This window comes from Barbus barbus, assembly GCF_936440315.1.
Source record: "Barbus barbus genome assembly, chromosome: 46".
In the NCBI taxonomy this organism is placed as follows: domain Eukaryota; kingdom Metazoa; phylum Chordata; class Actinopteri; order Cypriniformes; family Cyprinidae; genus Barbus; species Barbus barbus.
The window spans coordinates 6,650,702-6,668,113 of NC_136724.1; the positions used below are offsets into that span (position 1 = coordinate 6,650,702).

General features: G+C 36.5%; 1 protein-coding gene across 8 annotated transcripts in view; it reads left to right on the plus strand.

Annotated features, from left to right (window-relative positions):
* The window catches only part of LOC306865118 (histone-lysine N-methyltransferase 2C-like), a 132,361-nt gene that overhangs the window by 15,621 nt on the left and 99,328 nt on the right, over positions 1-17,412 (plus strand). For all 8 annotated transcript variants that reach the window (XM_079409496.1, XM_079409495.1, XM_079409499.1 and 5 more), the window contains exon 3: positions 15,753-15,850. In XM_079409496.1, coding sequence (XP_079265622.1) covers positions 15,753-15,850 — 98 coding nt within the window. The remainder of the gene's footprint in view (positions 1-15,752; positions 15,851-17,412) is intronic.

The window sequence follows — 17,412 nt, forward strand, 5'->3', positions numbered from 1 at the left end:
AGCCAGTTTTCCAGGTTATCTTCTGAACTCCCCTATGCCCATTTAAACTATTCATTAAGCACGGTGAATTATTTAATCACTTTCTATTAAGAAACTTTCTGGATAAATCATGTGATTAGGGTCAGATGTACATTTAAGGTTTATGGAGTGTGTTGGTTAACCCAATATGCAAGGCTGCTCTGATTTGTAATTTGAAATGTGATTTACATATTTAAAAAAAAAAATCCAGGTTTGTGTTTGTTTGTAAGGCTGCATGATCCAAAATGTTGTGATTGTCAGTAATAATCATCATCATCATAATTATTATTAATTATCTTTTATTTAATTTTATTTTATTCTAGATTACATATTAATGTTTTGTATTTTTTATATTACTTTGTAAAATTACAGTACAAATTTTTCTTCATTTTCAAACGTTAAGCCATCAAACTTTTATTTTGGCGTGAAACCACAGGGAGCTGCTCATTACGACTATGATAAAATGGTTGGCATATAAGTGACCCAAACTCGGAGCCAATGCTACTCCATACAAGCTGCATGTCTGCATTTACTGCAAACAGAGCCATTCATTTTGAGATGCTGCAAACACCGGCAGATCATAAGCTGCTCACATGCAAAAACACAATGGCATGCTTCACTGTGAAATTGTAGACTTTGTGATTTGATAAATTTTGATCAATCATGCCGCCCTACCTGTGTGTGTGTGTGTGTTGTGAGGACTGTATTCTGGTGAAGTATTCTGCTGCACCTGGAAGAGGCTTTCAAGTGTGTCGATGTGCATTAGTGTGGAAGAGCTCTGTAGGCACACAAGGAGATGCTGCTCTAGAAGGACGACATTTTCTTTTTGCCAAGTTGATTTGGCTCCAAAAAAAATCTGCTCTCATAAAGCATGGGGCGTACAAAAGGAATCATTTTAGACTGGCTGTATTTCAAATGATACAGTGTCTACACTGGATGTGAGTGGCACGACTCAAATCTAGATCACTTTCATTATAATCGACCGAACCATCTACTGGATATGGATGATGCGGCGCATCGTCATGGATGCCCTCGTCCTTTTTTGATGTTCTGCACAGCTATAATCTGCCACTTCTTGGGTTTAAAAATCTTTCCTATGCTTTGTTGAGTGTTTTCTATAGAGTTCTATAGAGGTTGTACAGTACATGGTTAGGCTGACACCGTGGAGATGGCTATCATCAAAGTGATTCATTCTTAAATAGCCACTCATTAAGTGCAGGTTCACACAGATTGTTGCTGAACAAGGCAAATTGTCTGTTTATTACATTCCACTAATTATGACATAAGTTCTATATACTCTCGATTGACTCTAATGAAAAGCGATCTAACAGTACATATCCTAGACCTTTCACTTCTTTAAGAGTAGTTTAGTCAGGGTGTTTGAGTATCAAGCCTGTGATGGTAATACGGGGCCTCCACTATGAGATCAAGTGTTGGCTGTCAAATAAACGGTGCAGATTAGTGAGGTACCAGATACTGCAGGTACAGCCCTCTGTGGACCTGCACTCCATGTTCACACCATGAATGTTGTGTCTCAAAGCATGAAACGCATTCAGTTGAGATCTCAGTTTTAAAGTTGCCTGAACTGACTGAAAAGTAAGTGTTTAGTTTAAAGGGGAAGTGTCTGTTTTCTGCAGCATAGCAAGAGGTCTGCTTTTATACATGTTTCCCCAAAACACTTTCCCTCTCTGACAAATGGGTATGTATAAAGGTAATGTGTGTGATGTCCCAGCTTAAAGGTATAGTTCAGCCAAAAATGAAAATTGTCTTAATTTACTCAACCTCATGTCATTCCAAAACCAAAATGTCTTGGAAGGATGGAAGAATGTTGGTAACCAAAGAGTTTTCAAGGCTAAATGCTAAGGATTTTTTTTCTACTGGCCCAGTTGGTAATTTTCTTTTGCTTTAATGATTTAAAATATTTAAAACTTTTAAACAAGCAAGGCTTAAAAACACATGCAAATGACAAACTTTCATGGCCACCAGACAGCCCTTATTTTCAAGCCATGCTTTAGGTTTCCATTTACTTCCTTTTCCTTTCCTTTTTGTATGGGTAAAAAAAGAAAAATAAACGGATGCAAACGGATTCCTGAGAAAGTAAACAGAGCTAGATATGTGTACCATATCTATTTATGTGGTATATGGTTGAGCTGAACTGTTGCGTTAGGATTCTAATGCATCTCCATGTTTAATTGTGCAAATCACTCTATGAATCATTGGGTTACCACTAAGAGCTTTGTCTGACTTCCCACAGTCTGTTCACTGACATGTCTAAGTAAACAGTTCTTTGCAAGAGTCAGCTGCTTGGTAGGTCAAACGTGAGGCTATTCTGAAAGCTTGTATTTGACGTGTTTTGGTATGTATCAGATAAAAAGAAGAATTCCTTAATTCCATGCACACACTGTCTGAAAGACTTTCTCTGAACACATACATGAAGCATTCACAGATAAAGCTGCTGGTCTCACATCGTGCAAGTGCTAATTTATTTATTTTTTGCTGGCTTATTGCACTTGAATGATCTTGTCCCAAAATGCTGTGTCTTTGTGAGTATTCTTGTAAAAGTTGGTTATGTCTTAATACAAATATTTTGGGTGCAAATCGGGTCTATGTCAATATAGTAAATCTGTGAATTAGGTCTTAATTCTGTAGCCTCTGGCTTGCTCAGTTGGGGACACTTAATTTCTAGTGATTTATCGTCAATTTGATTTCACAGATACTATTTAAACTAAACTGAGCTAGACAATGACATCACTGAATTCAATAATGAAATGTCTTTAACTGAAAATTGAGTGTTCAATCTTATTTTTATACATTACTGACACTCTATTCTCTAATTTGATACTGTTAAGTGCTTTGACACAATCTGTACCTGTTGCTACCTGTTCCCTTAATGTAAATAAAAAAAAACTAAAGAAAGAAAAGAAAAAAGCAAACAAAATCACTCGCTACTCTTTTACTGAATCGCATTTGTAACTTTAATAACAATAAATGCATATTTAATCGTTACAGTGAAGACTGTTTTGGTATTGGGCTTCAACATGCTGAGCTGGCGTCCTATTAAATGTGTTTTCCTTGTCAGGCATTTTTCTTGATTGAAAACGAAGAATATTGTTGCTTTGCTGTTAGAAATAATGTCATTTATTTAGAAATAATCATGTTTTTCACAGAAATTAATGCAAGGAAGAATTACAGTGCTCTCCGTAAGTATTGGAACAGTAAAGACAAAATTGCTCTGTTGGCTGTGGAGTCAAGACATTTGCAAATATGATTAAAAGATGAATATGAGACAAAACTACAGAATGTCACATTTTATTATTAGCTGTTTCAACACATGCATGTTTTACCAAATAAAAAGAAGAGCACTTTTAGAGTTCATCCCACTCATTGATGTGAGCATAAGTATTGGGACAGTTGAACATAAGGCAGATATAAAAGATTATAAGCTATTATTTAGATCCCTTGCGCACAATCACAGCAGTGAGTCTGTGACCCATAGACATCACCAGACTCTTGGTCTCATCCTTTGGGCTTTTCCCAGCCTTTAATGTAGCCAATTCCAATTGTTGCTTGTTTTGGGGAGTTTCTGCCTTTACTCTCCTCTTCAGCTGGTGAAATTCATGTTCAATCGGATTTAAATCTGGATATTGACTTGGGCAATCTAAGACTTTCCATTTCTTTGCCCTTATAAATTCCTTGACTGAACTGGCAGGGTGTTTTGGGTCATTGTCCTGATGCAATATGAAGCACTTCCCAATGAATCTGGTGGCATTTTCTTGAATATTGGTAGGCAAGATGGTTTTGTACCCTTCCAAATTCATTCTGCTACTGCCATGACACCACCTCCACCATGCTTTACAAATGAGGCTGTATGCTTGGGATCATTTGCTGTTCCCTTTTTTTCTCCAGATTTTTGCTTTCCCATCACTTTGATAAAGGTTCATCGTTGTCTCATCGGTCCATAAACACAGTTCCAAAACTCTTTCTGGCTCAACTTTGTGCTTTTTTGCCAACTCTAATCTTGCCTTTCTATGTTTGGTGCTGGTCAGAGGTTTGCATCTTGCTGTGTAGCATCTGTAATTCTGTGTCAAAGTCTCCTGAGGACAGTAGATTGTCAGAGCATCACCCCAGCTTTCTGGAAGTTGTTGGTGATTTTACAGACATGTCTTTTAGGGTTCATTTTCACAGCTTTTATGATTTGTCTGTATCAACTACTGTTGTTTTCTCAGCCGATCAGGCAGTTGTTGGTTGCTGGTGTCGCTGGTGGTTTCCAAACTCTTGATTTCTCCATGCCCTTTGTTTTTGCTATAGCTCTAATTGACTTCATCTTTTTCTTTTAGCATCCAAATTGCTTGCTTTTCTCTTAAAGTCAGCTCCCTCATCTTCATCCTGGTTTGTGTGTGTCATCATCGAATGCAAGATTCAGAATACAGAAGTAATGGATATAACTGATACGACACATTCCCTGCTTTTAATATCTGAAGAATTAATGCAACAGGACACAGCTGATCACTTAGAAAGACCTGTGAGGCAACTGCTCCAATACTTATGCTCACATCAGATAGAGGGATGAAACTCTAAAAGTGCTGAACTGCTTAGCTGGTAAAACATCTTTGTGTTGAATCACCCAATAATAAAATGTGACATTCTGTATCTTTGTCTCATATTCATCTTTTAATCATATTTGACTCCACAGCCAACAGAGCAATTTTGTCTTTACTGTTCCAATACTTTTGGAGGGCACTGTATATTTGATCTTGTATGAGTTATCTTACTTGGTCAATATTTTTTTTTTTAAATCTAAAATTCTGCTACCTTAATCTCGCAGTTTATCTTAATGTTGGATGTAACCGATTACCTTACCTTGCTAACTACAGTGTACTGTTATTATGACAATGTCTTCAGCCATATTCTCACATAAATCCAGTCCACAGCTATATGTACAGTAGTCCTGTCAACTTTTTGGATGTTGCTGACAGCTAAAAGATGATTGGCTTTTTTATAAACTGAATGTATGTGATGCAACAGCTTTGTTCTTGTCTGTCATTTAAAAACAACACTTAATCTCTAAACCGGTTTAGACAAAATCTGTACAGCTTCTGTTTTTTCTGCACTTAATTAGGCAGAAATGTTTAATGCACTAAACTACAAGGGTTGGGGATGTGTAGAACTTGTACATGGTGGGTGTTTGAATTCTAGGGGATTCAATTTCTCTGGTCACAGATTGTGTGGACCTGCTTGTGAGTTAGTTTAATTAAGCCTGTTGCTGACATCATTTCCTGTATGTTTACAAGGATGTTGACTGTTATACTGTGAGTATAAGGAATAGTTTTTTTTCCCAAAAGCTTGCGATTCTTATTTTTTTTTTTTACCTACAATAGCAATTTGTGGGCTTCTGCTCCCCTCTGGGGAGACTCCAAACTCCACACGGACTGCTTTTTTTATTGCTGTAATCTCTACTTCAATAAGTCAAGAATGTCTAGGCGTAAGCACAAGGTGAGGAAACAGTTAAGGTGTCTGTGGGGAGACAGCAGTGCTGTTATGAAGGGGGTGTGCCGTGTTTCAGCCAGTCAGTCCGGCCCGGGTTTTAGGCTCCTCCTTTCTGTGCTGGAACTACTTGCACTGTAAGCTTTTTTCCCCTCTCTGCTTCCCTTTTGCTCTCTCTTTCTGGCACTCTCTCACTCTTTCTCGTACACTCTCTCATGCTTTCTCTTGCTGTTCACCAGTGTGCCGAGACTGTGGCCATGAGTTCTTGGGGAAAGGAAATTTCAAATTGATAGTCGTACAGTTTTAACTTGTTTCAAATACAGGAATAATTGAACATGTTGAAATAAATTTGTTTATTATTGATATCCGAATCATATAGAGGGTGGTCCAAAAGTCTGAGCCAAATAAAATGCTTTTATTTAGCATTTTTCTAAAAGAATAGTTCTGAAGTTTATTACAATAATAATAAAGTACTGAACCAAGAAAACACTGTATACACACTGAGATGTACGGTATATAAACACACGCATATAAATAAACAAATAAATGTAAATATGTAATATGTAAAATAAGTAAATAAATAAATAACATCACATCTATATGTTTCTAGAGCACCAAATCTGCTATTACACTTTTTAAAAGAAGGTACAAAAGCTGTCACTGAGATGGTATCCTTTCAAAAGTTACAAAATTGTACCATTTTGGTACTGATTTTGTACACTTTATGTACTAATATGCAAACTTTAGGTGTAAATAAGATACAAAGGTTAAACAAATCTTACTGATCCAAAATATTTAAACTGCAGTTTATTTCATTATCTTTTACATCAGTGATTTATTTGTGTGTAGGGAATAAAGAAGGTTTTATTTGAATTTGTTTTGAGCAGTTTGCTCATTTTGTTTACCTCGTAATACTTTGAATTTTGTACTTTTGGGTCGTGTGTTTTATGTATTAGCAGACTAGTGCAGAGCTCTGTAAATGCCATGAGCACAATCCTTTTGGGAGCGTCCTGACCCTCGGTGCATCTCAGCACTGCTTAACGGCTGTTTATTTACCTTCAGGTTACTCATTACCCCAAATCCCATCACTTGTTTACCTTGTTACCCCTGATGATAAAGTACACGTAAAATCCATTTAGTATGACCCTGCTAGCAAAACAAGAATCTCCAGAGGCCTTGATTTGATATATTATGCAGATCTTTCTCAATGTGAATGACATTAGCTTCTTATTTTTTATTATTTGATTAAAACACATGTATATGTAAAGGAAAAAGATGTCAGACCCCCTGATAGTTTTGAACGTACTCTGCAGCAAAGAGTATGTGATCATTTGCATTCACTTGCCCTGGTTACACAATACACTCCATATGCCCTAGACATGTGTACATGTAAAATAATATCAGATAGCCTAGAGCACATTATTCTTTGCTGATAAAATAAAACATATATTTTAGATAAGCACTTGGAGTTGCTATTATTACAGCTTTTGTCTAAATTTCTCACTGTGGAGCTATAGCTGCTACTAAGTTTTCTTCTACATGACGAAAGATGTGTACACGGGTGTATAGAAGTTTGCCATCATTTTATTTTAAAAGTTATAACACTGGATGTTATTGGTTCCAAAACCAGGTGACAGCCTTTGGCTGGCCTGCTCTCTAGATATTATGGTAGACCGTTTGCATTTCCTTTCACACATCAGCAAGTAGTGACTGGTATTTGCTTTTAGCAGTAATTGGTAATGCAACATTAACATTTCACTTAACACTTCCATGGGGATCAGCACTAACCCTTAATCAGTCATGTGTAGTAAGACTTTTGATCCGCATATAAAGCCACTTTGCATCTTGATTGGCTGGCTAGAAACTGGCAACTTAGAATAAATTATATTGTTTGAACATGTAAATTTTTTTTTTTTTTTTTTTTTTTTGGGGGGGGAAATATACAACAAAAAAAACAACCCTTACACAACAAATTTCAACAAATATATAAAGAAAACCAACTAAAACATAGTTTTTTTTTGTTTGTTTGTTTCTCTTGTCCAACAGTAATAAGTACTGATTATTTTTATTTTGCAAACATAACTAGAAAAGTTGAATGTACAGTTCCGCTCATGGTTATGTAGTTAATGGGTCATGAAAACCCCTTTTAGCACTGGTTATTTCCATGTCAGTTTTGGAAAAACAGTCAAATGCTTGAGCAAATAATGTCCTGTTTGTGGGTTTGTTCTACATCGTCTTAAAGGTTACACATGAATTTCCGTATGGTTTTATAACGGCATATTTAAAGCATATGATGTAAAATCAAACTTACAGAATCTTCTCAATAAAAATGAGGTAACCATTTGTGCTTAATTTGTTTGGGTAGCTTTCATCCCATATGTTGTGCAGAGGCTACCTAAATTTAACAGCTGTGACATAAATGAATTAAGGTAAAGCAGGGCTCCAAACTGCGACTAAAATGGTCGCATTTGCGACCAAAAATATTAATTTGCGAGTGAAGTTTTTGCTGAGGTCGCCACTGGCGACTATATATAATTTGCATGAAAGGACTTTTTTCCCGATTGTTTTGCGCTCACATCTTTTGTTATGTTCACGTATTAAACTTACATAAGACGGTGCGCATCAAAGTTTGGAAAAGAGTTTCAAACAGTCCTCGTCTCTGCCGCACACAGTCTGCTGAACGCAGTGAGAGAGACCTGAAAGGGCCTGTTTACACCTGGTCACTTCATGCATTTTCTCTGATCGGATATCTATATGATTTGTTAAAACGTTTCCCCATTTACACTTGGCCACATAAATGTGTCTTCACAAAACGGATATAAATCCGTTCTTCAATTCCCGCTTCATATGCAAATATAACGGAGTTCACGTCAATGAAAGCAATGGATAATTTTATTAATTATCAGCTAATTTCAATATCAAGAGAGCGCGCGGCATCAGCACTGGAAAGATAGGCTAGTCTCGCTACTTTTAATGAAGAAGATTGTGTGCTGAGCGTCTGCGACTTACTTTCAGGTTCATTCAGTTTGCGCGTCGCTTGCTGAAGAAATACTCCGCTACTCATCCGCGGTGATGCTTGTTGCATTGCGCTGTCATATCTGACTATAACATGCCATATAGCCTATAAAACGCTCTCACACGTCTATTATTTTAATATTATGGGAGGAGTAAAATTACCATATGTGGTTTCAACAACCAGATGCATTTACACTTGTCCGGTTTCGCCCAGACCACCTCCTGAAGTACTTCGAGCGATTGGATTTATATCCGTCTCGAATGCGTTTCGGACAGCTTTGTGCTGTCTTACTTTTTAATAAACAAAGTATCAGCTTTAAAATGCTATGAAATTCAAATGATGCGGTTTGGGTGCTCTTTAATGCGGAGCACAAGCGCACACTTTGGGTAATATAAACACCAGTACCCCGCGTCCACACGGTCCGTGTATGCGTCCGGATCGCGCGAGCATCGCACTTAATGCTCAGGCGCGATCTCTTTAGCTCCTCAGTTAAAGCAGCAAGTGAACCCATTATATATTTCGATTTACTACTATAGTATGAAATGAACATGATCAAAAGGTAGGCAATAAGAAAGCCTATAGTACAACTTACTGAAATGTTTTATGTAAAAGCTGTGTTTCAGTGTTTCAAACTGAGGAAATGTATAAAGCTTGTAAACATTGCATTGTAATACATTTACCTCAGAATAACCACTCAGTGTCCATAAACTCATCAGTCAGCTAGAAAAATAACTATAAAGAGGAGCGTTTTGCTATATTTATGCGCTGTTGCATATTAATATTTTTACTTATTCTGTTGTACATGATTCAACTCCTTCTATAAAATATAATTTTACTAATGAAGAAAAACAGACTGAATGTGTGAAAGACGTGACAACATTTATAGGATGCACTGCACTCAGTTGCCAAGTGATGCTTATGGTCCATGATATTGGTACAGATTCTGTGTAACGAACAATTCTTTGTGACTGTATATTTCAAGTTGTAAAAGACATTTAATTCACACTTTAAGTGAACCTTAGTCCCCCGGTCGACCTGATCATCTACAAGATGGATTACAATGCTGATAAAGCCTAGAAAAGATAAGACATAAACACATGACAAAATGATTGAAATGTTAAAATAGGGGGGAAAAATAAAATGATAATAATAAAATAAACCACTTTTATTCTGTGGCACCTAAAAAAATAATTTGGCGCCTAAGTTTTTCTTTTATAGGAGCCAATGGCTCCTTACTCGATTTTTTTTGTCTGGAGCCCTGTAAAGTCTATCTAACTTTTGTCAATACATTGCACAACCAATTACATATAAAAAGTGAGTAACGTGAACTCTTGATTGTTATTGTGTGATTAAAACAGCTGGCATAGCAAATGTTTGCAAGTAAAATGTTTACTGCACTGACTTTAGCTTATTGCTTCTTCTGCTTGAGTGGAGCAACACTTTTAAATGAATGCATGTAGCCACCTACAACCTAACATATGCTGCACTCTTCAGCAGTGGTAAATGAAAAACTTCAACATAACAGAAACTCTTTTAAATGTCAAACATAACTAATCATTAAACACTAACACAAATGCATAAAATATCAGTTAATTTCAACATTCGTTCTCCTGGTCCATCCCTAAGCTGAGAACTAAACATCCATTGCCCAGTTTCAGTTAGTGAAAGAAAAATTATTCAGGTCATTTCAACAAATTAAGCAGAAACTAAATGTTCAGCAATTGTGTTGCCTTTAAGTAAGACGCAGCAAAAATATTTTCTCTTTTTTTTCTCTTTTTTTTTTTTTTTTGCAGTGTAATTTTTCATTCAACACTTAAAAGCTGACATTCACCGGTTATCCAGCATTTCACTCTGGTGTTAAAGGCTAAATGGCATTAAGGAAGTTGGCTGGCCTTCAGTTGTTGTATCGCTGGGCAAGATATCATATGTAATGTGAATCTTTTGAGAGACACATTATAGAGGAGGGGGTTGTTGACCTGGATTAAACCTGTCTCAAGCACAGCACAATAGCCTGCATTTTCAATGATGTAGGTCATTGATCAGAGTGCTGGGCGCCAGGCTAGCAGGCAGCAGCAGTATCCGTCTCCATCCAGAAACCTTAGCCTGGAAATGTGATGCCTATTATTCTACCCATTCTGCATTGTGCTTGGGGAGAACAGTAGTTTTCAAGTTCCACAATTATTTGGGTTTCATCCAGTGTTTTCCAATTGGACTGTATTTTGATATTTTCATAGTAAACTTGTTTTGCATGTCATGTGTTTAGATACAGCCACATTCAATGTGAGGTTTGTTGACTTGACTTGCATATGTTGAAAGTTGTATGCGTGAGAAGCTTAAGGTCTGTAGTTCTTAGTGCTCTTAGAACCACGGGATCCTTTGAAAAAGCTCCATGGTGCACGGTTGCCCTTGTGTGGACTTTAAATGATCAAAACACTCTAAAAATGGTTTTATTTTTAATATATACTGTTGTTCAAGTTGAACGACAATGATAGCACACATTTGGTATGCCAAAAGTGCCATTGCTTTGATATTAAAATAAACATGAAGATGTATTAATGATGTTTTTCATACAGTTATGTCAAAATATTGGAGTAATATTAGAGACTTTCCATAAATAGGGAACACAATAGGGCCTGAAACTCTTAAAAATGTAAATGGTATTATTTTTTATGCGTTTTTCCTCAAATGGTCAGTTGAAAAGAGGTGCTTAACCTTCATACTCCAACAAATAGTTCACCTAAAACTAAAGACAATGACTTTATTTCATGACCAGATTTAATTTAGGCTTTTATTCACATAGGCATAGATCAATGCACATACTTGGAGCTTATGGTAAAGCATTTTAAAAATGTAAAAATTGTATTTTTTTATTTATTTTTTGTGCTGTCAAACGATTAATCGTGATTAATCGCATCCAAAAAACTAAAGTTTTCGTTTACATAATATATGTATGTGTATTTATCTATATATAAATACACACACATACAGTATATATTTTGAAAATATGTGACCCTGGACCACAAAACCAATATTAAGATTTATACGTTATTCGAAAGCTGAATAAATAAGCTTTCCATTGATGTGTCGTTTGTTAGAATCGGGCAATATTTGGCCGAGATACAACTATTTGAATATCTGGAATCTGAAGTTCTTAGCAATGCATATTACTAATCAAAAATGAAGTTTTGATATATTTATGGTAAGAAATTTGCAAAATATCTTCATGGAACATGATATTTACTTAATGTCCTAATGATTTTTGGCATAAAAGAAAAATCAATAATTTTGACCCATACAATGTATTTTTGGCTACTGCTACAAATATACCCCAGCGACTTAAGACTGGTTTTGTGCTCCAGGGTCACATATTTACATGTATATACATTTATATATTTATATTCTTATGATTTATGTTATATATAAAAATATTTAATATATAAACATATATTTTTCTTAAATATATACATGCATGTGTTTGTATTTAAACATAATAAATAAATATATACAGTACACACACAAATATTACATAAACTTTTATTCTGGATGCGATTAATCATTTGACAGCACTTTATATATGTATGTGTGTGTGTGTATATATATATATATATATATATATATATATGTATATATGTTTGTTTGTTTGCTTGCATGAACAAGATGTTTATTTTCTCTATTACAAGTCAAACTATCTGAAGCCATTTAGAGGTAACCACTGCATTTTTAAACACAATCCACACAAAGATGCTGCATATATGAGCAGTTTCTGATTTAAATTGGATTGTATAATTTAAATATCTGATGCAAAAAAAGAATGGTCTGATTTTAGCTTTGTGAAATTATGCTATATAAAACACCTGAACCAAACTAGATGCGAAAGATAACATAGTCCAGTAATCAGGCGCCGTTTGACAGGATTTATCAGAACAGCATACAAAATGTTTAACTTTAAAGCACATGCAAATAATGTAATTTTATGACTGCGACTAAGTGCGGTGTCCGTGAGTGTAACTCTACCGCTGAGTTGACATACATTCGCATCAAATGTCGTGTTGTACAGTAACATTGTATTGAGACAGAGGCGCCAGAACTGTAACTGACAGAATGTGCTCTGTGCTATATATTTCTTCAAAAGCAGATCGTGGAGACATTTTAATCGTCCACAATCAGAAATCGTCATATCGCACACCCCTAATTGCAATGCAGTTAATGCAAATCCAGAACAGAGATTGGTTGAAAAAGAAAAAAAAAAGTTTGGAGCAAAAACCGGGCGGTTTCGAGTTTCAACGGAGCACCGTGTCAGAGACAGGGAGTGATTGATGGCTAATATCTAAAATCTGCATTAAAGTTAAGAATGTAATGCCGGGCGATTTGGCAAACAGTTTAAAACTGGATTTTTTTTCAGAACGTTTGACCAATTCTCGATTTTTTTTTAATTTTTCTCGATTTTCCATTGTTTTTGTATGTAAACATGGATGTTTGAATGTTGCGCTCTCGTCTCTTGCAGTGTCTTAATGCATGAAACGGCAGTCTAAAACACGGCGCTCAAGTTAAAAGAAGTTCACTCCCATCTTCTTGCATTTTTTCCTATTCTGGTAGGAGTTTCCTATTTAAGCGCATTCTGTGTGAAAGGTGGCTAGCAATATGAGCGCATCACACGTGAGCGGTTAACATGCGCAGACATGCTGTTGGATCGTTCTTTTCTCTTTACTTTTATCATTGACAATTGTCAGAGTGTCTAATTCTAACGTTTGGTAATGTTTCTATTCAAAATTGCAAAACATTCAATTCAGATGAATCGATAAAATCAGAAAAACCGCCCAACTCTGAAATTGCATTGATTGACATAGTGATAAAAATGTCTCCACGATCTGCTTTTGAAGAAATATCGTAGTATCGTGCTACAGAACACATTGTCAAATACAGTTCTGGCGCCTCCGTCTCTATATACTGTACAACACAACATACAGCAGTAGAGTTACTCTGACAGGACACTGCACTTATTCGCGATCGCAAAAGTACATTATTTGCACTCAAGCCTTGCTGGTTAAATGTTTCATTCGCGAGCTGGTCTGACGTGCTCTTTTTCTGAGCGCATACACCTGAAGCACGCGCACTAAAAAGCCTGCCTAACGGCGCCTGATTACTCAACTAAGTTATCTTTTGCGCTAATACTGTCAAAACACACAAGGTTTACATACAGACTCAGTTGGTTCTCTCTAAAATAAAAATAAATGTTAAGAGAGAAACAGATGATTGCCTGTATATTAGATGCATGCAACTCTTAAAGGGACAGGACACTAAACATGCTGTCGATTGTCATTAAAGGGATAGTTCACCCTAAAATTTTATTTCTGTCATTATTTACTCACTCACATGTTGTCCCAAACCTCTATTAATTTCTTGTGCTGAACCCAAAAGAAGATATTTTGAAGAATGAGGGTAACCAAAGAGTTGCTGGTCCACATTGACTTTGATAGCAGGAAAGAAAAATCCTATGGAAGTCACTGAGGACCAGCAACTGTTTGGTTTTCCACCTTCTTCAAAATAGCATTTACGTTCAGCAGAAGACAGAAACTCATTCAGGTTTAAACCAACTTTTGAGTAAATGATGGTATAAAAATAAAACATGACAGAATTGACAGACAGATGACAGAATATTTATTTTTGGGGGAACTATTCATTTAATGTTAACAAAACAACAAAACGCAAAGAGAAAAATCACTCACTACTCTTGACTGAAAAACTTTAATACAGTTGCTTTAGGAATCAGTCTATGTAGTGTTTTATTTTATTTGTTCATTCAATTTCATTGAATGCTCTGCTAAATACACCTATTGTACCTGAAAATAAAGCACTGTTTGTTTTATTTGTATATTATGTGTATTTGTAATGTGTATCTTTGTTCTTATTTTTTAATAAGAAAGATAAAATAATGACGATTTTTTTTTTTTTATCTTCGCCCACTTTAGCCTAAATATCTGCCATGTCTTTTTTTTTTTTGGTTACCTTGAAAGGCTTTGTCTTTCTAGTTTGGCTGTAATGCTCAGACAACTTGTAAAACCAAAATAGTAAAGCCAACATGACAAAGAATCGTGATAAGATTGTGAATCGTGATATTTCTAAAAAATATCGTGATATGATATTTTTTCCATATCGCCCACTATCTTTCACCACAGGAGCTCGGTTAGTTGGGTCTTGACTCCCAACTATCTTTCTTTTCTCTTTTTTTTTTTTTTTTTTTTGTAAGTGTGCTTTTAGCAGTGTGTACATGATGTAATCAATTCAAGGAGCTAATTTTGCAATGTGTTGTGTTGATTCTCACACACTGCTTACAAAACCTCAGTAATAACAAGAGCGTCATGATGCAACAGCAACACGGCTCTGGTGTGTAAAACATGAAAAGGCTGTTGTTGTTTTTTCGGAAACACAATTCTAGTTGAAATTGAATGTTTATTATAGTATGCAAGACATGGTATGGTAATGCTGTTAAATATAAAGTGAATTTGACATCATCTGTAAAAAGAAGACAGCACACATTGAACAGACTTTTTATACACTTTAAGGTTCACGTTAAAGATGGATAAATAATGGATCTGCTCAAAACTGGTCTACAACAGCTCTCCATAGAGCTTGTGTGTTCAGTGTGCTATGTGTAGAGGGTTGTTGTTTTTTTGGTTCTCTTGATCGTATCTGTTGTAGGGAACTAGATTTTGTAACCATAGTGATGAGCAGCTGAGCACTTGCTGCAGGCTACACTGAGCCTCCATTGGCTGCTAGATGCGTGTTGACATGTTGGTTAGTGCTGGTGGGGGAAGGGTGGAGACTCACACACTGACCCGCACTGTCATGAAGATCACTAACCCATATATCAGCACACATCCTGTGAGTAAAAAGTCAGTACAGCACGGGTTAACCCAGTGTCAGGCAGTTTCTGACTTTTTGAAGTAGAAGTGCTTGTTTAAAAGAGAAGATGCTATTTAAACCCGCTGGCAAATGCTGCACACTCACAAAACTTTTTTTTTTTAAACCTTGATCCTATCAAAAGAACAGTTTACTAGTTAGATGAGGTGGTTAAGACTCACAGGTTTGCTGTGCTCTTAGTTTCTACTCTGCACACTGATCTAAAAACAGTTCAGGCTTTAGAAATGACTGTTTGGAGTGTGGTGTGTGTTTGAAAAACGGTATTGTTCAGCTGTTGTGGAATATTGGCAATATTGTCTTGTTTGTGTTGTAGGTCTCGTAGTCGAGGTCGTGCACAGGCCGATGATGAGGACAGCATGGATGCCATTGATGTCACACCAATTCCAGACATTGACATCGCATTGGAGATGGGTGAGATTTTTTTGTTTTGCTGTGTTTTGAGATTTTGCTGTGGCAGTTCTGTATCTACAATACTATAGTGAAAGGAATTTGTATATCTTTTGTGAATTTGAAATCTGAAATTGTTTTGTGTATTCCATTGTTCAAATTACATACATCACACAAAAACAAATGTTTAAGTTTGCAAGTGACTAAAAGTGCATTTTTTATTTTTATTTTTCAAATCCTGTTAACCCTCAAGACCAAAACAGCCGGCCGCAGCTAAAAATAACGATTGTTCTTAAATGTTTAATAACTTTTGAACCACTAATCCTGAATGCTTTAAAAAGTGTCGTAAAGCAGAGATTCTCCACTTTTCGGAGATGTCGCATTTATTGAGGCCAGCAGGGTGTGCTCACCCTGTGGTCTGTGTGGGTCCTAACGCCCCAGTATAGTGACGGGGACACTGTACTGTCAAAAAACAATGTCTTTCGGCTGAGACGTTAAACCGAGGTCCTGACTCTCTGTGGTCATTAAAAATCCCATGGCACTTCTCGTAAAGAGTAGGGGTGTAACCCCGGTGTCCTGGCCAAATTCCCTCTACTGGCTCTTGTCTATCATGGCCTCCTAATAATCCCCATCCACTTGATTGTCTCTATGACTCTCTCTCCTCTCCACCTGTATCTGGTGTGTGGTGAGCGCACTGGCGCCGTTGTACTCTGGCTGCCGACGCATCATCCAAGTGGATGCTGCACACTGGTGGTGGTTGAGGAGAGACCCCCCCACATGATTGTAAAGCGCTTTGGGTGTAATACACAAAGCGCTATATAAATGCATCATTCATTCATTCATGAAATCAAAATGGGCTTTATTTACTTTACTAGCGCATATTGCCAGTCTTGATGTTAACAATTAATCCGTGCAAGTTAATCCGCTGAACAAAAATTATTTGTCTTTGTAATCTTTAATCAAAATCTGAACATTTACTTCCGCTCTGGGATGGCGTTCCTTTTTTGATGACGTCAGTTTGACGGCTTGGGCAGAATATCCTTAAACACACCCCTCCGACCGTTAGTTTGCTGAGAGTGAGAGACAGAGAGGAGGAGCACTAAAATAAAATCCTGCCCTCTATTCAATATTCCGTTTCTGCTGGAAATACGTCACTCCACTGAAATAAAGTCTGCAGCAATTTCCGGTTCACACGGACTTTAAGATACATTTTTGTCAATCCGATCACAAGTGGACAACTCTAAATACAGATGTAAACAGGGTCTGAAATGTTTTGTTTTTGTCCACTTCCGACCGCTTCTAGAGGTAGTTAAATATGCATTCAACTGGATTGCTTTCATAGTGTAGATGCTCATGTGGTCAAATACATTCGAACAGCCACAAAATACCACTTCCTCTTTGCCTACTGACCTAATTGTTTAAACATTATAGGACATGTTCTAAGTGCGCTAGCCAGATGGATTTATACTTGGTTTGAAGGTGTAAAGTGAAAATGTAAAAAGCACAATGGTCTCTTACCACCAATGGCACAATTGAGCTACATTTGTGTTTTAGGTTGTGCATGGTGGGAAAATGACTTATTATTC